This window comes from Delphinapterus leucas, chromosome 16, assembly GCF_059928025.1.
Source record: "Delphinapterus leucas isolate spDelLeu-1000000601 "Yukka" chromosome 16, BTC_Dleu_Yukka2, whole genome shotgun sequence".
NCBI lineage: Eukaryota > Metazoa > Chordata > Mammalia > Artiodactyla > Monodontidae > Delphinapterus > Delphinapterus leucas.
Genome location: NC_143144.1, coordinates 59,133,411 through 59,152,539, shown reverse-complemented (window position 1 = coordinate 59,152,539; position 19,129 = coordinate 59,133,411). Strand labels below are relative to the sequence as shown.

The 19,129-nt window shown below is 40.0% G+C and overlaps 2 protein-coding genes and 1 pseudogene across 5 annotated transcripts in view; 2 read left to right on the top strand and 1 right to left on the bottom strand.

Annotated features, from left to right (window-relative positions):
- Positions 1–887, top strand: part of ERLIN1 (ER lipid raft associated 1) — a 43,120-nt gene extending 42,233 nt beyond the window's left edge. Inside the window, exon 11 of one of the 4 annotated variants that reach the window (XM_089898046.1) lies at positions 5–887. In XM_089898046.1, coding sequence (XP_089754172.1) covers positions 5–254 — 250 coding nt within the window. In that variant the 3' untranslated portion in view covers positions 255–887. The remainder of the gene's footprint in view (positions 1–4) is intronic. The other 3 variants (XM_089898047.1, XM_089898044.1, XM_022569063.3) reach the window with 3 other exon arrangements.
- A 2,781-nt stretch (positions 888–3,668) lies between these two features.
- The window catches only part of LOC111172397 (cytochrome P450 2C23-like), a 39,947-nt gene continuing 24,486 nt past the window's right edge, over positions 3,669–19,129 (top strand). The window contains exons 1-5 of the mRNA XM_022569061.2: positions 3,669–4,533; positions 6,664–6,826; positions 15,832–15,981; positions 16,687–16,847; positions 17,358–17,534. Of these exons, the coding sequence (XP_022424769.1) occupies positions 4,354–4,533; positions 6,664–6,826; positions 15,832–15,981; positions 16,687–16,847; positions 17,358–17,534 (831 nt within the window). The 5' untranslated portion in view covers positions 3,669–4,353. The remainder of the gene's footprint in view (positions 4,534–6,663; positions 6,827–15,831; positions 15,982–16,686; positions 16,848–17,357; positions 17,535–19,129) is intronic.
- On the bottom strand, positions 8,618–10,218 carry LOC149747300 (large ribosomal subunit protein eL36 pseudogene; annotated as a pseudogene).

Sequence of the window (19,129 nt, the reverse complement as noted above, 5' to 3'; positions counted from 1 at the left end):
GCAGGGTTCCTCCCATACTATGGAAGCTGCAGTCATTCTGCAGATGTATTCAACTCAGATATGCACAAGAATTAATATCCCGAGGGACAACCCTCAACCAATGGAAGAGAGGAGCACAAATGGTCAGAGAGGAGGTGGCCCCTAAAACCTCAGTGGAGACAGCAGCCCTCCTGACACAACAGGAGAAACAATGTGAGCATCAAATTGAATACAATTCAAGTGTTCAAGTGCCTGGTATGTGCCAGGAAACCTAAAATGTGTTAAGTGTTGGACCAACAATGAACAAAACAATAGTGAATAAGACATAGTCTTTGTTCTCTTAGAATCAACAGTCTCATGGGAAGGTAGACCTTAATCAAAAAATTCCAACCATGATGAGGCTATACAAATGGAAAGAATGTACTACTGGTAGTGTAAAAAAAGAGAAGGGGGAGATAAAGAACGAGAAGGTATGCTAGCCAGTTAAAGATCAGGGAATAACAAAAATTTTACAAAATTTTTTTTTAATGAGCAAAGGATCTCAGACATTTCTTCAGAGAAGATATATAAATGGCCAATAAGAACATGAAAGATGTTTAACATCATTAGTCATTAGGGAAATGCCAATCAAAACCACGATGAGATAGGACTTTATACCCACTGGAATGGCAGTAACAAAAAAGACAGACAATAACAATTGTTTGCAAGGATGGGGAGAAATGGGAATCCTCATACACTGCTAGTAAGAATGTAAAATGGTACAGCTACTTTGGAATATGTTTTGACAGTTCCTCAAAATGTTAAGCGAAGAGTTACCGTAAGACCCAGCAATTCTGCTTCTAGGTATCTACCCAGAAGAATTAAAACATGTCCACACAAAGTGAACTGTATACTTTAAAAGGGTGAATTGTATGTGAATTATATCTCAATAAAGCTGTTACTTTAAAAAATGAAAGCTCACATGTGAAGCCTTATAACGTGAAGACCTCAGTTCAAGAACCTTCCAGGAATGGACCAAAGTTTAGTACAGGTGTAACATTATTAGTGAGAATAGGAGCACCAAAAAATGAGACTGGTGAGGTAGGTGTCAAGAGGGGAGAGGATCATGGTGGGCCTTCTGAGTCTTGTTACATACCAGTGATTTTTCCAAAGGTTAGAAGTCTTTCAAGCAAAACATTTCAGAATTAAAAATTTAAAGCACGATACCATTTATATTAGCACCCCAAACTACGAAATAGGTATAAATCTAACAAAATATGTATCTACAGGATCTATATGAGGAAAACTATAAAACTTTGATGAAAGAAATCAATGAAGAACTAAATAGATGGAGAGATAGTCCACGTTCATGTATAGGAACACTCAGTATTGTCAGGGTGTTACTTCTTCCTAACTTGATCTATAGATTCAATGCAATCCCAAATCAAATCCCAACAAGTTATTTTATGAATACTGACATACTGATTCTAAAGTATATATGGAGAGGTAAAACACTCAGAATAGCTAGTGTAATAGTGAAGAATGAAGTTGAGGCCATGACCTAGCTTCAAGACTTAATGTAAAACTACAGTGATCAAGACAGTGTGGTATTGGCAAAAGAAGAGACAAGTAGATCAGTGGGACAGAAAAGAGTCTAGAAATAGACCCACATAAATATAGTCAACCGATCTTTGACAAAGGAACAAAGGCAGTATGGAGAAAAGATAGTCTTTTCAACAAATGGAACAACTGGACGTACACATGCAAATATACCACTCTGGTTCAGGACTTTCATGGTGAGAGGCAGGGAGTATATGGGAGCTCTGTATCTTCTGCTCAATTTTGCTGTGAACCGGAAACTGCTCTAGAAATATAAAGCCTTAGTAATAAAAGGAAAAGTCCATTAAAAACCAAGAATTAAAAAAAAACAAATGCTTTCAAGATTTTTAAGCAGGGAAATTGATTAGGTAATTTTAAAACTTCCCTTTTCCAACATGTTTACCAGTCCACTCTGTTTATTCACTTGCTTTCAATGTCCAAAACATTAAAGTTCTAACTTTTCAAACATTTCAAAGTCAATAATTTACCTCATTGTGGAATGTCTGCAAACAATTCTTGCAAACAACTGAGCGTAAGCATCAGTGGACACTGGTTTCACAGAAAGTGCCGGAAGGAATACAGCAATGTATTAATATATGAAGTCCCTAAGCTACCTATGCCTGGGTTCTTCATGCACAAACCCATCATCGGCTATGGCTGCATCCCAGCCTAGTGGCCCCACAGCTAAAGGATATATGAATGCAGGCCAGTAAGGTTGGTTAATGGAAGCAAATAGTCTGCTGTGGGAAAATACAGAGAAATAGATGGCTCTGAAATTAGTGAAAAATAGCAAAGTTGAAACAAGAATTTTAGTGCTAAATAGATTTTTTTAATGTTTTCTGTAATTAGTAGGAAACAGCAGTAGACTTTTTTAGATTTTGAAAAATATTTATTTTAACAAATTCCCCATAAGATAATGTCTAGATTCTGAGACATTACTATTAATAGTAAGATTTATCTCAAAGAATAAATAAAAGCATTAATTACCTTAAATGCAAATACAAGTGAGATAACGTTTTCAAATACCAACTAAGTAATCGGGGTTTTTTCCTTTATTGTGGTAAAATATGCATAAAATTTACCATTTTAGCCATTTTTAAATGTACAGGTCAGTAATATTAAGTACGATCACAATTTTGTGCAATCATCACCATTATCTTATTTCTAGAACTTTTTTTAATTAGGTAAATTAATAACAAAAATTTTCCCACAAGGAAGACATCAGATTGTTTCACTGTGGCATTTTATCAAACTTTTCAGGAAAAATAATACTAATCTTTTAATTAAAAATTTAAAAACTTTTATTAAAAAGAAAAAAAATGGAGCACTTGCCTACTTATTTTATCTGGCTGTCATAAAACTGATATTAAAACCAAACACATTACAGAGAACAAAATTGCAAACCAATATTCCTCATGTACATAGGTACAAAAATCCCTAACAAAGTAATGGCAAATAAAATCCAGCAAAATAGAAAAGTTTTATTACATCATGAGAAAGAAGAGGTGTTCATCCTAGGAATATAAGGTTAGTTTAACACTTAAAAATCAATCATTGTAGATTGCAATTAAAACTTTTTTTGGTTAGCTTTTTAATTTATTGTTTTGCTGCATTGGTTCTTCATTGCTACACGCGGGCTTTCTCTAGCTGCGGTGGGGAGGTGGGGGGCTACTCTCTTCGTTGCGGTGCGCGGGCTTCTCATTGCGGTGGCTTCTCTTGTTGCAGAGCACACGCTCTAGGTGCGCGGGCTTCAGTAGTTGTGGCTCACAGGCTCAGTTGCTCCACGGCATGTGGGATCTTCCCAGACCAGGGATTGAACCCGTGCCCATTGCATTGGCAGGCGGATTCTTAATCGCTGAGCCACTTCGGAAGCCCTTTTTGTTAGCTTTAGAGAAATTATTTATTGGGCTTCCCTGGTGGCGCAGTGGTTGAGAGTCCGCCTGCCTATGCAGGCGACACGGGTTCGTGCCCCGGTCCGGGAAGATCCCACGTGCCACGGAGTGGCTGGGCCCGTGAGCCATGGCCGCTGAGCCTGCGCGTCCGGAGCCTGTGCTCCGCAACGGGAGAGGCCACAGCAGTGAGAGGCCCGCGTACCGCAAAAAAAAAAAAAAAAAATTATTTATTGAAGTATAGCTGCTGTACAATATTATTTAAGTTACAGGTGTACAATATAGTGATTCACAAATTTTAAAGGTTAGGGACTTCCCTGGTGGTCCAGTGGTTAGGACTTCGCCTTCCACTGCAGGGGGTGCGGGTTTGATCCCTGGTCAGGGAGCTAAGATCCCACATGCCTTGTGGCCAAAAAACCAAAACATAAAACAGAAGCAATACTGTAACAAATTCAATAAAGACTTTAGAACTGGTCCACATCCCCAAAAAAAAATCTTTAGAAAAATTTTTTAAAAGTTATACTCTTTATAGTTATTGTAAAATATTGGCTATATTCGCCATGTTATACAATATATCCTTGTAGTGTATTTTATACCTAATAGTTTGTACCTTTTAATCCCCCAGCTTTATAGTTAATGAATCATTAGTGCTAAAAGGAAATAGTACATGTAATGGAGAGGCTTAAAAAATCAAAAGTTGCAGATTTTGTGAACAAGAGGTAGGAAAGATATGAATCCTCCCTAATCTCAAGCTTCACGAAGGTAAATACGGCCAAAACCAATTCCAGGTTGTTTTTTTCCAAGTCCAAGAACTCAGACCAGCCTTTGGCTGGCAGGTCATACCCCGGGTGTGTACAAGACTTAGCTAACAAGCAATCCAGACAGTTACCAACATCGAGTAGCTGAGATGGCACTGCTGGAAATCACTACTCTTGCTCTTGTGATTTGTGTCACTTGCCTGGTTTTGCTTTTTGTGTGGAAGAAAAGCCACAAAGGGGGAAGGCTTCCCCCTGGCCCAACTCCCCTTCCCATCATTGGGAATCTGATGCAACTAAACCTTAAGGATGTCCCTGCATCTCTCTCCAAGGTAAGGGTTTCATTAGAGGCTGGTCATCTCCAGGTAAGGGGGGGGTCATCTTCAGGTTATCTTCATGTCATCTTCAAGCGTTCTTAGTTTTACTCACCACTAAGACACTTCGGGGTGTCTGTTTCTGTATTACAAGACAGATACCTTTTTTTTTTTTTCTGGATTGGATCACTTTAGAGCAGGTAGTGAGGTGTGTTGACCTGACCTGAGATATAGGTTGAATTCTAGTGAATGGGAAAATTCTGAAGTCAGAACATACTTTGACTGAAAGGCTTCCAGTCCCCTCTGCGTGTAACACTTACCAAAAGACAAGCCAAGCAAATGTAATAACTGTCCTTTTATATTATTATTACTATTTTATACTAATCTGTGGGATACTTTATGATCCTCCTTCTAAAGAGTGATCCCCCCATCTTGCTCTGACACAGCCCAGCTCTGCTACGCTGACTGACATTCACTCCTTTGGAAATATTCTTTGGGAAAAAGTATTATCTCAATGAGTTCATTGTGCAAGCATATATTCTCCAGAACAACCCTAATTACTGTCTTCTGATGGATGAATAAAGAAAATATGATGCGCACACACAGAGGAGTATTATTTATCCTTAAAAAAGAAGGAAATCCTGCCATTTACAACAACATGGTTGAACCCTGAGGATATTAATCCTAAGTTATATAAGCCAGACACAGAAGGACAAATACTATATGCACTCATAATGTGGACTCTAAAAGAGTCAAACTTGTAGGGAGCAGAATGGTGGTTGCCAGGGGCTGGGGAAGGGGGAAAATAGGGTGATGTTGCTCAGTTTTGCTGTAAAGAGGAAAGTCATGTTGCCATAGCTGGAAAGGGCTAGAATCCAATGCACAAGTTGGAGAATTGGGCCTTTTTTAGGAGCATGGAGAGTCATTTATATTAACAGAAAACTATGTACATGGGCACAGATTCAGGTAAACAAGTGGATGCTATGGTAGAAGCATATGGACATTCTCTTCTGGTTATTTCTATTATCTCTGTGAAATAGAGAGCAAAGTCATCAGCTGAGGGTGAGGTTGGGAGAGGAGGACCTGGCATTGTGTGCCCCGAAATATAGAGACACACTCATTCAAAGGGAACAAAGGAAGTAAGTTTCATTTTCCTGGGACAGAGAAAAGAGGTACAAAATGGCAAAATTCTCTACCATTTAAGTTAAAAAAAAAAAAGGCAGAAAAAAAATGGTGTCAAGTTTTGCTTCTTAGAAATAATTATCATAAATAAAAAATGGAGGATTATAATATACAAATGGATTTTTTAACAAATGGATTTTTAAAAAAAATTTTTGGCCGCTCCACGCAGTTTGCAGGAGGATCTTAGTTCCTCAACCAGCACTCGAACCCGCGTCCTTGACAGTGAAAGCACGTAGTCCTAACCACTGGGCCGCCAGGGAATTCCCTAATGGATTTTTAAACATAATTTTATTTTTCACCAATTTAATTTAGAACTTGAACATGTTTCTGCACCATTGTACATCCTCATATAAGTAATTTCAAATGGCTGCTTTGAATTTAACTGCATGGTTGTAAAATACATTTGAAAACACCTCTAGCTGTCAGATGTTGTAGCACTCTATTTTTCCCCTTGGCACAATGCTATCATAAATATATAGATTTCATCCTTTTTAATACCTGTTTAGTGAGCTCTCCTTCTGGCCCTTATCCTGGCTGCTTCCTTCTCATCTTTAGTTTTACCTTAAGTGTTACCTCCTCATAGATTCCTCATCTATTTTATTGTTTTCCCATTATCATCCAACAGAGTACATTCTTTGTCGCTTTCATAGAATTATGCTCAGTTTCTATTGCAAATGTAGTTTGTTCGGCTATTTACTGCCTGTTACTTCCACTAGACTCTAAGTTCCATGAGGGTTCCTGGCACAGTGTCTGACACAGTATAGGTGCTTAGTAAATATTTGCTCAATTTTTGCATGTATAGATGAAGGAAAGAATGAATCCATGACTGTACCCCAGGTTAAATTCCTGAAAGGAAATTAATGGAGCAAAGTCTAAGCTACATGTGAATCATTACTTAATTTCCACTGAAGCCTCCAATGGAGAGATTTCACAATAGCTCTTACAACCATTTGCATCTCTTTCCAGCTGGCCAAAGAGTATGGCCCCGTTTACACTCTGTACCTTGGATCCCAGATCACTGTGGTCTTACATGGATATGAGGCGGTGAAGGAAGCTCTAATTGATCAAGGTGATGAATTCCTTTACAGAGGACATATTCCAATTATTGACGATACCCAGAAAGGATATGGTATGTTTCAAGATAAAAGTTAATTCTCTTTAGCAAAAAAGTCTGATTAACCTAATGAGTGTCTGTTCTGCAACAAGCTACAAACTAGATGCTGCAATACTGCACTGCAATTCTGATACTAACTACCCAGAGTTAAGGGCATCATTCCCAAGAAGACTGCCCTCACTTCTGATGTCAGCCACAAGTTCAGGAGTCTCCAGGTTACCCACACTTCTGACCAACTGGCTAAAAATTCAGGGTTTCCGTGACCACCTCAGGTTCAGTAATTTGCTGGAATGACTCACAGAACTCATAAAGGTGCCATACTTACAATTACAGTTTTATTTATATGAAAGGTACAAATGGAGAGACACATAGGGCAAGGTTTGGGAGGGCCCAAATGCAGAGCTTCTGTATTCTCCTCCAAGGAAGCAGAATGCATTACCCATTTGATGCATTGATGTGTTCACCAACCAGGAATCTCACCAGAGCTTGGTGTCCAGATTTTTTAATTGGAACTTCATTACTTGGGCCCGATTGATTGACTCATTGGCCACGTGATAGAACTCAGTCTCTAGCTCCTTCTATTCCTTGAAAGTCAGGAGGTCAGGCTGATATCACTTGGCTGAAAGCTCCAATTCTCTAAATACAGAGTTGGTCTTTCTGGCATGGAACCCCACCTTGAAACTGTCTAGGGATCCACCATGAGTCACCTCATTATCATAAACTCAAGTGTGATCCCAGAAACTCAGCATGAATAACAAAGACACTTCTGAGTTAGAAGTGGGCATATCCAAGGGTTTAGAAGCTCTCTCCCAGGAACCAGGGACAAAGACCAGACAAGTTCTTTTATTATTCAACAGATGCTCTGATAACTCTATTGAGATAAACATCAAAAACAGACTCCAAGTTCCCTTTAAGGTAAATCTGCAAATATGGTTGTGATAAAAATCAATCTGGGAACATTTTGAAAAAAACAGTTGTTACCTAGAGGTCTTAGGGTTTAGGGAGCTGGAGAAGCCACGCTTGGGGTTGCATTTCACAGGATACAAAGGCTGCAGTGGCATAGTGGCAGCAACAATAAACAGATGACTAGGTATAGAAATGACTGTGTTTTCAATGTCAGCCTGGTTTGGGGATGGGGGGTTGGGGGGTGGTGGTGAGGGAGCTGGGAGAGGGTGGTAGGATCAGAGCGGTGACACACAGGGAGCTACAATGGTCTTAGTCAAGCTCAACTTCTTCAGTGGGACAATAGGCTCACAGATAATTATTTTATTATTATGTTTCAAAACTTAGACATATGTTACATATATTCCTTCATATGTATGAAGTATTACACACACAGAAACCTAGGACAACCCGAAAGTCTCCTCCAATCCACTTCAAATTGTAAAATTGCAAGCCCCAAAGAAAAAGAAACCTAATTCTTTTCAAAGCATATTTATGAATAATTAATTAAATATTATGCAGTGTACTAAGTGATAAAAGAGAAGCAATTTTTGATCTCTCTTACATAAGATCAGGATGCATTTGCCCACCTAAGAAGCAACCAAACCTTTCCTCTACTTCTTCCCTTTTTTCTAAACACGTTGATTACATTGTCTGTGTGTGAGCTTTAAAATCAACGGTTTTTTTTTTCTTTTGGCTGCGTTGGGTCTTTGTTGCTGCACGTGGGTTTTCTCTAGTTGTGGTGAGCGGAGGCTACTTTTCGTTGCGGTGTGCGGAGGCTACTCTTCGTTGCACTGCGCGGGCTTCTCATTGCGGTGGCTTCTCTTGTTGGGGAACACGGGCTCTAGACGCGTGGGCTTCAGTAGTTGTGGCACATGGGCTCAGTAGTTGTGGCTCACGGGCTCTAGAGCGCAGCCTCAGTAGTTGGGGCACATGGGCTTAGTTGCTCCGTGGCATGTGGGATCTTCCCGGACCAGGGCTCGAACCCGTGTCCCCTGTGTTGGCAGGCGGATTCTTAACCATTGCACCACCAGGGAAGCCCCTAAAATTAACTTTTAATTGGAGCGGGAAGCTTCTGGGTTGGATTGAGCTCAAGAGGGAAAAAAATATTGCTCAAAAAATTGCCGTTTTCACAACTCTGAGAAAATTGGTTTTCAAACTTCCTATAAAATCCTTGTTACTGCTCCTTACTTGCCTGTAATGGGAACAGATAACTCAGCTCTTCCTTTCCTAAAACTATCCTGGAAAATAACAAAGAACCATTCATTGATATTTTAGTTTTCCTTCTGCATTAGTTTCCTGGGGCTGTCATAATAAAGTACCAAAAACTGCGTACAAACCTTAGGGCAACAGAACTTTATTGTCTCACAGTTTTGGAGTCCAGAAGTCTGAGATCAAGATGTCAGTGAGGAAAAAAAAAAAAAAAAAAAAGATGTCAGTGAGGTTGGTTCCTTCTGAGAGCTGTGAGGGAGAATCTGTTTCATGTTTCTCTCCTAGCTTCCGGTGCTTTGCTGGCAATCTTTGTTGTTCCTTGGCTTGTAGATGTATCACCCCAATCTCTGATTCATGTTCACATGGCATTCTCTGTGTATATGTCTCTGTGTCCAAATTTCCCTGTTTTAGAAGCATACAGTCATATTGGATTGGGCCCACCCTAATGATCTCATTTTAACTTGATTACCTCTGCAAAGACCCCATTTCCAAATAAGGTCATATTCACAGATACTGGGGGCCCGCGCATCAACATATTTTGAGGGGAAACAAACCCATAACACCTTCGAAAATGAAATGTCTGCTAAAATACTAGATAGCTTTCTTATCTAGTGATCTTTGAACACTATAATACAGTGCTGAGGATTTGTGTCTAATCAAGTTGTTGAAACATTTTCTGTTAACTATCAACTCAATATTTTGTCTAGTGTCTTAATCTTTAAACATTTATCTCATTGACAGATTGCAACAGCTCAAGCCCTTACTTTATCTTTTTCTTTTTTTCTGAAAAAGTTTTATTGTGCACAGAGGGTAAGGGCTCAGTCCTTCTTGGCTGCCGCCTTCCTCATGGCGGCCAGGGCATTGCTCAGCTCTTCTCTCTAACTCTTGGTATGGATGTGTGTCCCCACCCTTTTCTTGACGAACTTGAGGGCCCGCTTGTCCTTGGAGACCTTGAGCAGCTCCATGGCCCGCCGCTCATAAGGGGTGAAGCAGCACACATCCCGGATCACGTCCTGCACGAACTTGGTGTGCTTGGTGAGACGCCAGCGGCGGCGTCTGTGCCTCAGCTTGCTCACGTCCTTGGTCACCTTGTGGCCCTTGTTGAGGCCCAAGGCCATGGGTAGCGCAGAGCCATGGCTGCTGCTCTGCAATGGCAGCCGCGGCGGAAGAGCCTCCGACGCGCGGAACTCTGGGATTTCTACCAACACGGGGTGGCAAGTGCCAGAGAGGCCCCCTTACTTTAACGTATTCATTCAATCCACACACCAGTTTTAGATGTCATTGTTCAGTCGCTAGAATGCAAAAATTAAAATAACTTAGTGCTCTTAAAGGCATGGATAAACAGCCATTCATTCTTTACCTGGAGGAGTGCAATGCTGTACCATTTTTGGAAAGTACTATATCTATGGACGTATAAACTGTAGAGACCTACTGAGGAATCTAGTTTACATAAATAGAGACAACCAACTATGTAATTATTCACCCATGCACATACTTGCCCCAGTGCAATGGGAGTGGAGAGGGCATTGCTTCCTTGGAACAGTCCACGCCTGCAGGGATGCAGGTGTGGTAAAGAGAAAGAAGTACATTTTTTAAAAAGATATTTACATAATGGGTATAGATTCTGAACAAAGTGAGAAAAATAGGAGAGTATCACAGCTATCTCTTGTTGTGTAACAACCCACCCCAGACTCAGGGATGTAAAACAACAACCCCCCAGCCCCCACTTTTTTTTAATGCTCATGGATTCTGTGATCAGGAATTTGAACACGGCATAGTGGAAGGGGTTTTCTCTGATCCACAAGGCCTGGGGCCTTTGCAGACATCCAATTTTTTTTTTTTTTCCCCAAATAAAGCAGCTAAGGGTGATTCAAATAGCTGAGGGCTGAAATCATCTGGAGGCTTCTTCATTTACAAGTCTGGCTTCTGGGCAAGGATGACCCAAAGGCTGAGCTCAGCTGGGCCTGTCAATAGAGCATCTCCAAGTGGCCCGCCCATGTGGCTTGGGCTTCTCGCTGGTGCCTGGAGTCCAGGAGGGGGCATCCTGAGGGGGAGCATCTGGAGAGTGAGCAGTCCAAGCTGCAAAGCTTCTTCAGACCAAATCTTAGAACATAGAACCATTCTATTCATTGCAAGTAATTCCCAAAAGCCAACCCAAATCCAAATGGACAGGAATTAAGCTTCCATATTTGATGGGGAAAGTGGTGGTGGTCACACTACGGAAGAGAATGGGGGATGGGAGATGTTGTGGTTCACTCTGGAAAACACAATCTGCACACAACAAGCAGGTAGAAGAGGAAAGTATCGCCTCTGCACTGATAAGGGAAAACTTGAAGAACAGAAGTTTAAGTGGGAGCCAAGTGGTTCTGCAGTGGAAGATAGGATTAGAGAGTCTTCTGCATTGAGTCACAGACAGCCCTGGACCAACGCTGAACTCCCCGTGTAGAAAAGAAGAGACTGACTACTGTATGTGAGATTCATGTGCGTATATGTGTACATTCCCAGGTTTGGACTCCCAAAAGCATTTCAATTTTGGAATAGGGCAATAGAAGATGTCAGATTTTCCTCTGAAATAGATATTGTCAAGAGCCTTGACCTTAAACTTTTAACTGACAGCATCAATGAATCAAAGCAGCCTTCACATAGCTCATTTATTGTAATCAGAACCTAGAAAATATATCGGCACTCTCTCCTGCCATCACATTTGCATGGCATATACTCCAACACTGGAAGAATTCAACCATCTTCTTCTCTGTGCGTGTGTCCAGAAGATAAACACTGCTAGAGAAATTCTCTCAGTAATTACACTGGCTTCCCTTTAAATTAATACTTTAAACCTCAATTAGACTCTTAGTACAACACGTTCCTCTGATTGGCTCCCTTTTCCACTCTCAGAGACTCCTCATTCCTCCTATTAACACCCTCATTATACATTTCCTCTCTCAGAACCACTGTATCATAACTCATTGTAACAACAGAAGTATCAGGAAGGAACTCTCCAGTTTCTTAACATTTTATCTATGGCTCTATCTGCCCCTGCACCCACATTCTCCTTTTTTTTTTTTCTCCTGTTACAATTGAAAAAGTGTCCCTTTCTTGACGGGGAAAATTTTCACATGTGCCCTAGATCCTATAGCATCTCACCTTCCCAAGGATTTTACTTCTTTGGTAATGCCTTCTCCATCCCTGATTACCCATCTCTCTCCGCTTGTCTTGAAAGCCACTCCTCTCTCTTCCCTACTGGCCCTGGTTCCCAGTGCTACAGTTACTGCAAGCTGAAATTCTCACACTCTTTCAACAGCTGGCTCTGACTGGGATCAACCAAAGAGAGGCACTGGCAAGAGATTGGGGAGTGGAAGGAGAGCCAGAGGGCCCCCTCTCTCTGTGCCTCAGATAGCATCTCTTCCAAGAGCTGCATGTCCCCCCATAACTCCAGGGCCACTTTGGTTCCTGGCCAGGTAACCCCAGCCACTGAGCTCCTTTGTCCCTTCCATGGGGAGATGGTAGCAGTTTTCTGCTGTTGATAATTACCAGTTGTCCCGCTGTCCCTGGTTTGGCCTCTCAGTGTTTCCATCACCTTAAAATCGATTCTCTGGATTAATTTTCCTCTGTTTTAAATATTGAGAGAGGCTTCTCTTTTGCCGGTTGGACTGTGACTGATAAACTCACTCTCCAGTGAATCATTCCCAGGAACATGTGAATATTCCACAGCACTCGCCTCACAACTCCCTTCGGTTACTGTTCCTGGTTTCTTGCCCCTTAACAACCAAACTTCTCTAAAGAGACATCCATAATGATGGAGTAATTCCCCTTTAGAAACCCATCTTGAGAGATAATACAAGATGTGGGAAAAATTATAAACAAGAATGTTCACGGTAGTAATATTTTTAGAATCTGGCATGCAGCCGGTGTCAACCAAACAAAAAATGCAGTGTGAGAGCTGTGAGTTCACTTTTATTTGGGGACTTACTGAGGACTATAGCCCAGGAGACAGCGTCTCAGATAGCTCTGAGAAACTGCTCCGAAGAGATAGTGGGGGAGGTCAGTATATATATGATTTGGTGAAGGGGGTATGTGCAATCAAGCACCCATCTCAGTAGAAGGCTGCTGCTAGTCACGAGGAACAGATGTCTCCCTAAATGATTTTATTGCTTTTCTAAGTATGAGGAAATGCAAGAAATAGAGCTCCTAAAGTTTTCTCCTGAAAATATCTAACTATCTGAAGGCCTGTTCTGTCAGTTTCCCCAGAGCACAAAGTGCCTCATTCCTGATCTACCCCCTGAATTCCTTTCAGGGTCTGTTGAAGGTCAGTGACTGCAGTGGCCGTTGACCTAATCCTTGTAGAGCTGGGTGGCAAGTGACATGCTTTAGTTGGCACAGGATAGCAATGAAAATTTATTAGATAAATGGAAGAATAAATGAAGAGCAAAAAAAGGCAACATTTAAAAGTCTAATTAAGGATTAAATAAAAATTTTACCAAACTTGTAGTTGCTTTTTGATTTAAAGGTGATGCAAAAACAGTTAAAAATTTAAAGAGATAAAAATATTCCTAAAATCCAATAATAATAATAATGTTATTATTATGTTATAATAATAATTGGAGTATTATTGAATTATTATTATAATAGCTATAATTATATAATATTAGCTAATATTTATTAAATACTTCTTACGTGCCAGATACTGTGCTGGGGGTTTCTCATGTATTACCATATTCAGTTAATACAGTGGCCCCATGAGGAAAATATTTTTTATTTCCATTCAACAGATGAAAAGCTGAGGCAACAGAAGTTAAATAACTCACCCAAATTAGAAAGTTTTGGAGTAGAGATTTGAGTTCAATTTGCCTAACTCTAGAACCCAGAGCCACTAACCATAGTCTCAATACACTAACCTATTCTTAAATTTTTTTGTTTTTTAATTTTTTAATTGAAGTATAGTTGATGTAACATATTTATTTTTATGTACCATCTCCCAGATGTTGTTCATATGCACACATATTTTACATAGTTGTAATTATAGTATAGACGTATTTGTATACTGATTTTTTCTTTTAAATATTAACATTTCTGCTATTTTTACGTAGTTTTCATAATCATCATTTTAACAATTGCTTACTTTTCCTAATATTGATTTACTATCATTGTATAATTATGCAAAAAATTACCCTATCATTAGCATTTAGATTGTTTACAAATTTCTTAAATCAGTATAGATGACATTGCAGTGTACACCTTTTTAACTTTTGCTGAATTATTTCTTTGTGTAAATTCTTAGGAAAGCAATTAATGGATCAAAGACAATTTTAATAGTTTTTGCTATAAATATTGCTTTAATTTCCATAATAGGTCGTGATATGCAAAGAGGCTAAACAATGCACCAAATTTGCCACAAGCTTGATTGCTTTAGGTACAGAATTTCTTTTTAATGCTTGCTAATTTGGTAGATGTGAAATGAATATTTAAATTATTGTGTATTGAACATCTTCTGTGTGCAAGGTAAGAGATCATCATGTGTCACAGGAAATATTTGGAGAGATGCCCCAGTCACTTAACTAAGTAAAATCTAGTATAGGAAGTAACACAAGTAAACAAATTGCTGTAATACAAGGTAGAAAAGATAAATTGTATTAAAGCATCACGCAAGCCAATTCAGTTAAAGGAAGGCAAGATTATCTCCAGTAGAGGATAGGGAAGACTTCAGAGAGAAGGTTTTCAAAATGGCTCTCAAAGGAAAGCTAGAAACTCAACAAAGCAAATAGGGCGGGAGCAGACTTGTCAGTAAAAGGGAGAGAATGAACAAAATAAGGGTGCAAAACAATGTAGTTGCATTTAGTGAACAGCTGTGATTGGTCTATAAGCTCAGAGTTAGAGCCAAGGGAGAGAATGATGGAAATGTTTGAGGTTTTAAAGGTGTCAGAATGAGACTGGGGTGGGGAGGTGGGGGTGGGGTAGAGGGACCCATTGAATGATTTTTAGCACCAGCCTCATTGTCCCTGTATTTGATTTTGATTAACCTGGAAACTGTAGATTTAGAGGAGTGAAAGGGGAAACTGGTTTGAAGATGATTAGAACTTTTAAAATCTGTAAAAGTGTTAGAACCTGAAGTGTGGTAGCGTAGTATGAATTGACAAGAAGAGACAGATGAGAAAGACATTTTGGAGGCGGAATCGACGGGACTTACCAAGTGCGGATGTATAGGGTGAAGGGCAAGAGGGATGTGAAGATGCCCTGAGGTTTGCATTTGGGGCACTAGGAAACTGGTGGTGCATTAAGGAAATTCAGGACACGTACCTGGTTTTGTACAGAGGAAGGAATGAAAAAACACTGGTGTGAACATACTGAGTTCCTTTGCTCCTGAGTTTCTCCTTGTTCAGATTAGCTAACATTCGCTGTAGTAAATTCAGAGGCAAATGGAAACATATATTCCCTATTGCTCTGCTTTCCAGTTGCTTATCCTCTAATAGAGAAAATCACAGGTAGAATTAAACCACAAGTTAGAGGGATATTAAGTGTAAAACAGACACTCAGGAAAGAGGTTTGTGAGAACACATGCCAGTCTTTACTACTTTTAACAAAACCAGACAGAGGGCCCTTCCCACACTTGGGAATGTTCTCTACCTGCCAATGATCCGCCTCCTGACTCCATCACCCCTGCCCTCTGTTGACCAGAGCTTGGGTTTTATTTTCTTTGTGACAAATATTTCACCCAAACCAAAGAATATGTTGTGCTCTTCAAAGGCCAGTTGCTAAATCCCTGAAAAGGGGCACTGGCAACAGTGCAGGATGGACACAGGAGATAAGCTTCAGGGAAAGTTGGACTCCATGATGCAAAATTCTTTCCTGCTCTTTGCTTCTTTTCCCAGGAATCTTTTTCAGTAATGGAAACAGGTGGAAACAAATGCGACGCTTCTCCCTCATGACCCTGAGGAACTTTGGGATGGGGAAGAAGGGCCTCGAGGAGAGGGTCCAGGAGGAGGCCCAGTTTCTGGTGGAGGAGCTCAGGAAAACAGAGGGTGCGTTCCATTGACCATCCTTTGGGGCAAGGGGCTTCTACACACAGAGCTTCCCACCAAAGCTCCTCCTTTGGGAGGCACGCAATAGTCCACAATCTGCTCTATGAGTCAGGGCATTGACTAGGAAAAAGGCAGCAGGAAGAAAATGACCCAAAACTGTTACTTAGGACTCATGAATCCTTTTGTATGGATTCATCTCCCAACTTCGGCACTTACTGGATGTGTAAATTTGGATAAGTTACTTAACTTTTCTAAAACGCAGTTTCCTCATGTGAAAAATGGGGCTAAAAATCAAACCTCAGAATGAGGGTTAAATAATAAAGTTTGCAAAACATTTACACAGTATCCAGCATGTATAATACTCCATATTACTTGTTGCTCTTATGGCTATTACAGTATTGCAAAACGTTACAGTTTGCAAAACATTTACACATTATCCAGCATGTATAATACTCCATAATATTACCTGTTGCTCTTATGACTATTACAGCATTCATTGAATAACATAATAATTAGTAGTAGTAGCATAGTATAATACTATAGAGCATGTACTACTAGTAGAAGATCCCTACATCCTAATTTGAAGAAGTTTAGAGAAAATAAAATATAGGTATCAATCTGAGCAAGAGGGAGGCCCTGTTCTTGAAGCCCTAATGCAAGCTGATGAAAATTCTAAATTTTAGAATTTTTTTTTTCTCAAATCAGCTCAGCCCTTGGACCCTGTCTTCACCCTCTCCTGTGCTTCCTGCAACGTGATCTGCTCCGTCCTCTTCAATGAGCGTTTCCACTACAACAATAAGACGTTACTCTCCCTGTTGAGTTTGTTAAATAAAAATTTTAATCGAATAAGCTCTCCCTGGAACCAGGTAAAGCCAAGTCTGCATCTGCCCTTGCGGTTGATCTCATGGGGGCACTGGGAGCCCATAGGCAGGGTAAAGGGCTGTGAGCTCCCCACCCTGCCCCATGAGCACGTGCCAACACAAGCACTGTCACCTTCCCACAACGTGTGTCTTGTCAAGTGGATGAGTGCAGTGTCGCTTACCCCAGCACCTATGGAAGGCTGCCCTCTGCTTGCTTCTGTGAGTTGACTCCCACAAAAGAAGACATCACGTTCCCAGTTGCCTTTGTTTCTTTTAAGGCCCCTACGCACATTCTCCCCTTCTCGACTCTGAGGTTGGCCAAGGGTGATTGAGCAAGGAGATGGGAAGGGGCTGCTCTCTCATGTACGTGATGGTCACCCTCCCTTCTTTTCTTCTCAGAAGCTGGAGGAAGGGATTCTCCCTAGCCAGACCCCACAGCCGGTTAGGTGCTCCACTTAGAAACACTGGTCTCTCTTCACAAACTGAATTGCTGATGTATTTTTTTTCTTATTTTAGATTTACAATCTATGGCCAAAACTCATAAAGCATCTCCCTGGAGAGCACAAAGCATTCTCAAAAAGGCTTAATGATGTTAAATATTTTATTCTGGAAAAAGTGAAGGAGCATCAGAAGTCCCTGGATCATAATAACCCTCGAGACTACATTGACTGTTTCCTCAGCAAGATGGAGCAGGTACTGTATGTGACATCTTTCCCTGGTATTATATTTTATCAGTCCATGGAAATGCAGGAAAGCATAATCACACCACATAGGTAATTCTTTTTTTTTTTTTTAATTTGGTTGTGCTGGGTCTCAGTGGCGGCAGGCAGGCTCCTTAGTTGTGGTATGTGAACTCTTAGCTGCATCATGCATGTGGGATCTAGTTCCCTGACCAGGGATCGAACCCAGGCCCCCTGCATTGGAAGCGTGGAGTCTTAACCACTGCGCCACCAGGGAAGTCCCCATTTTGGTAATTCTTAATATTTTGATATCTTATGGCAATGGGGTACACTATTAACAATAACAGAAATTTAAAAATAGTCCAAAGCCCTCTTTTTCCTTTGTATTTTTATTTACTTCCTACACTTGGATATTAGCATTTAATGAAGTGTTCTCGATACATATTTACAATGAGCTACACATATATATATATATATATATATATAAACATGCATATATATGTATATATATGCATGTTTCTGAGCATATATTTATCTTGGGGTGGCTAAACACACATGCATCTTCTCTACACATTATTTACACATACATAGTTAGCCATTTTTGCCACAGTGCTTCCCAGGTAGCATGTCATAGACCAATACATTATAAAAACTGGATTGTGTTTTCCCTTAGAACACTCTTGTTATTTGAAACTGGTGATGGATAAAGGGTTCTGAAACAAATACATTATACGTTAACCATGGATGGTATTAAACATATTGAATAGCAAGTATCACACAGCCACCAACCCTTAGAACATCACTGACATAAAATACCAGCATGAGTGTCCAAGAGAACATCAGTAGAAAAACAGTCAAGACTGTGACAAACAATAGATTGTAAAAAAAGATATTTAAATGTATATACACATATAGCAGCTTAAAACCTGAAAATAATTCTTTCAGCCCTATAAAATTAACCTCATTTATGCCAAATTTCCCCAGATATATATAAACAAAAGAAAAACACCACTCAAGTATATCATAAATGTGTAAGTTATAGCAAACAATTAATAATAACTTGTTTAGTCTTCTTAATCTCTAGGAGGGCTGATTTGGAAAGCTTGATTTCCTTAGAAAACATGTTGAAGGAAGGCATGTTGATGCCCTGTTTTCTTCTTAGAAATTTCCCTGGGGTCAGTAGAGTCATTCAAGCTCATTCCACTTGTCAACAGTGTACATCGAAATAGCCTCTTCATTCTGATGGAAAAGTTTGTTGTTGGCTCTCAGAGGACTAGATGTTTGTCTGGAAAAGAGAGAAAAAAATAGCCAGGTTTTTAATTCAATCATTTAAAGATTTTATTTAGCACCAACTCTGTATCAGTCATGGTGCTTGGTAAATGGAATAAAATGATGAATCAGATACTACCCTGTAATTTTCTTTCATAGCACTTATCATAGTTTAACAAAATATTTATTTAATTTACCTCTATATTCTTCACTACACTGTATACTCCAAAGGGCTGGAGTATTGTCGATTTTTCACGCTTTGTATCACCAGCAACTAGCACAATGCCTAAAATATTGTAGATGCACATAAATATTTATTGAAATAATTATTGAATTAAT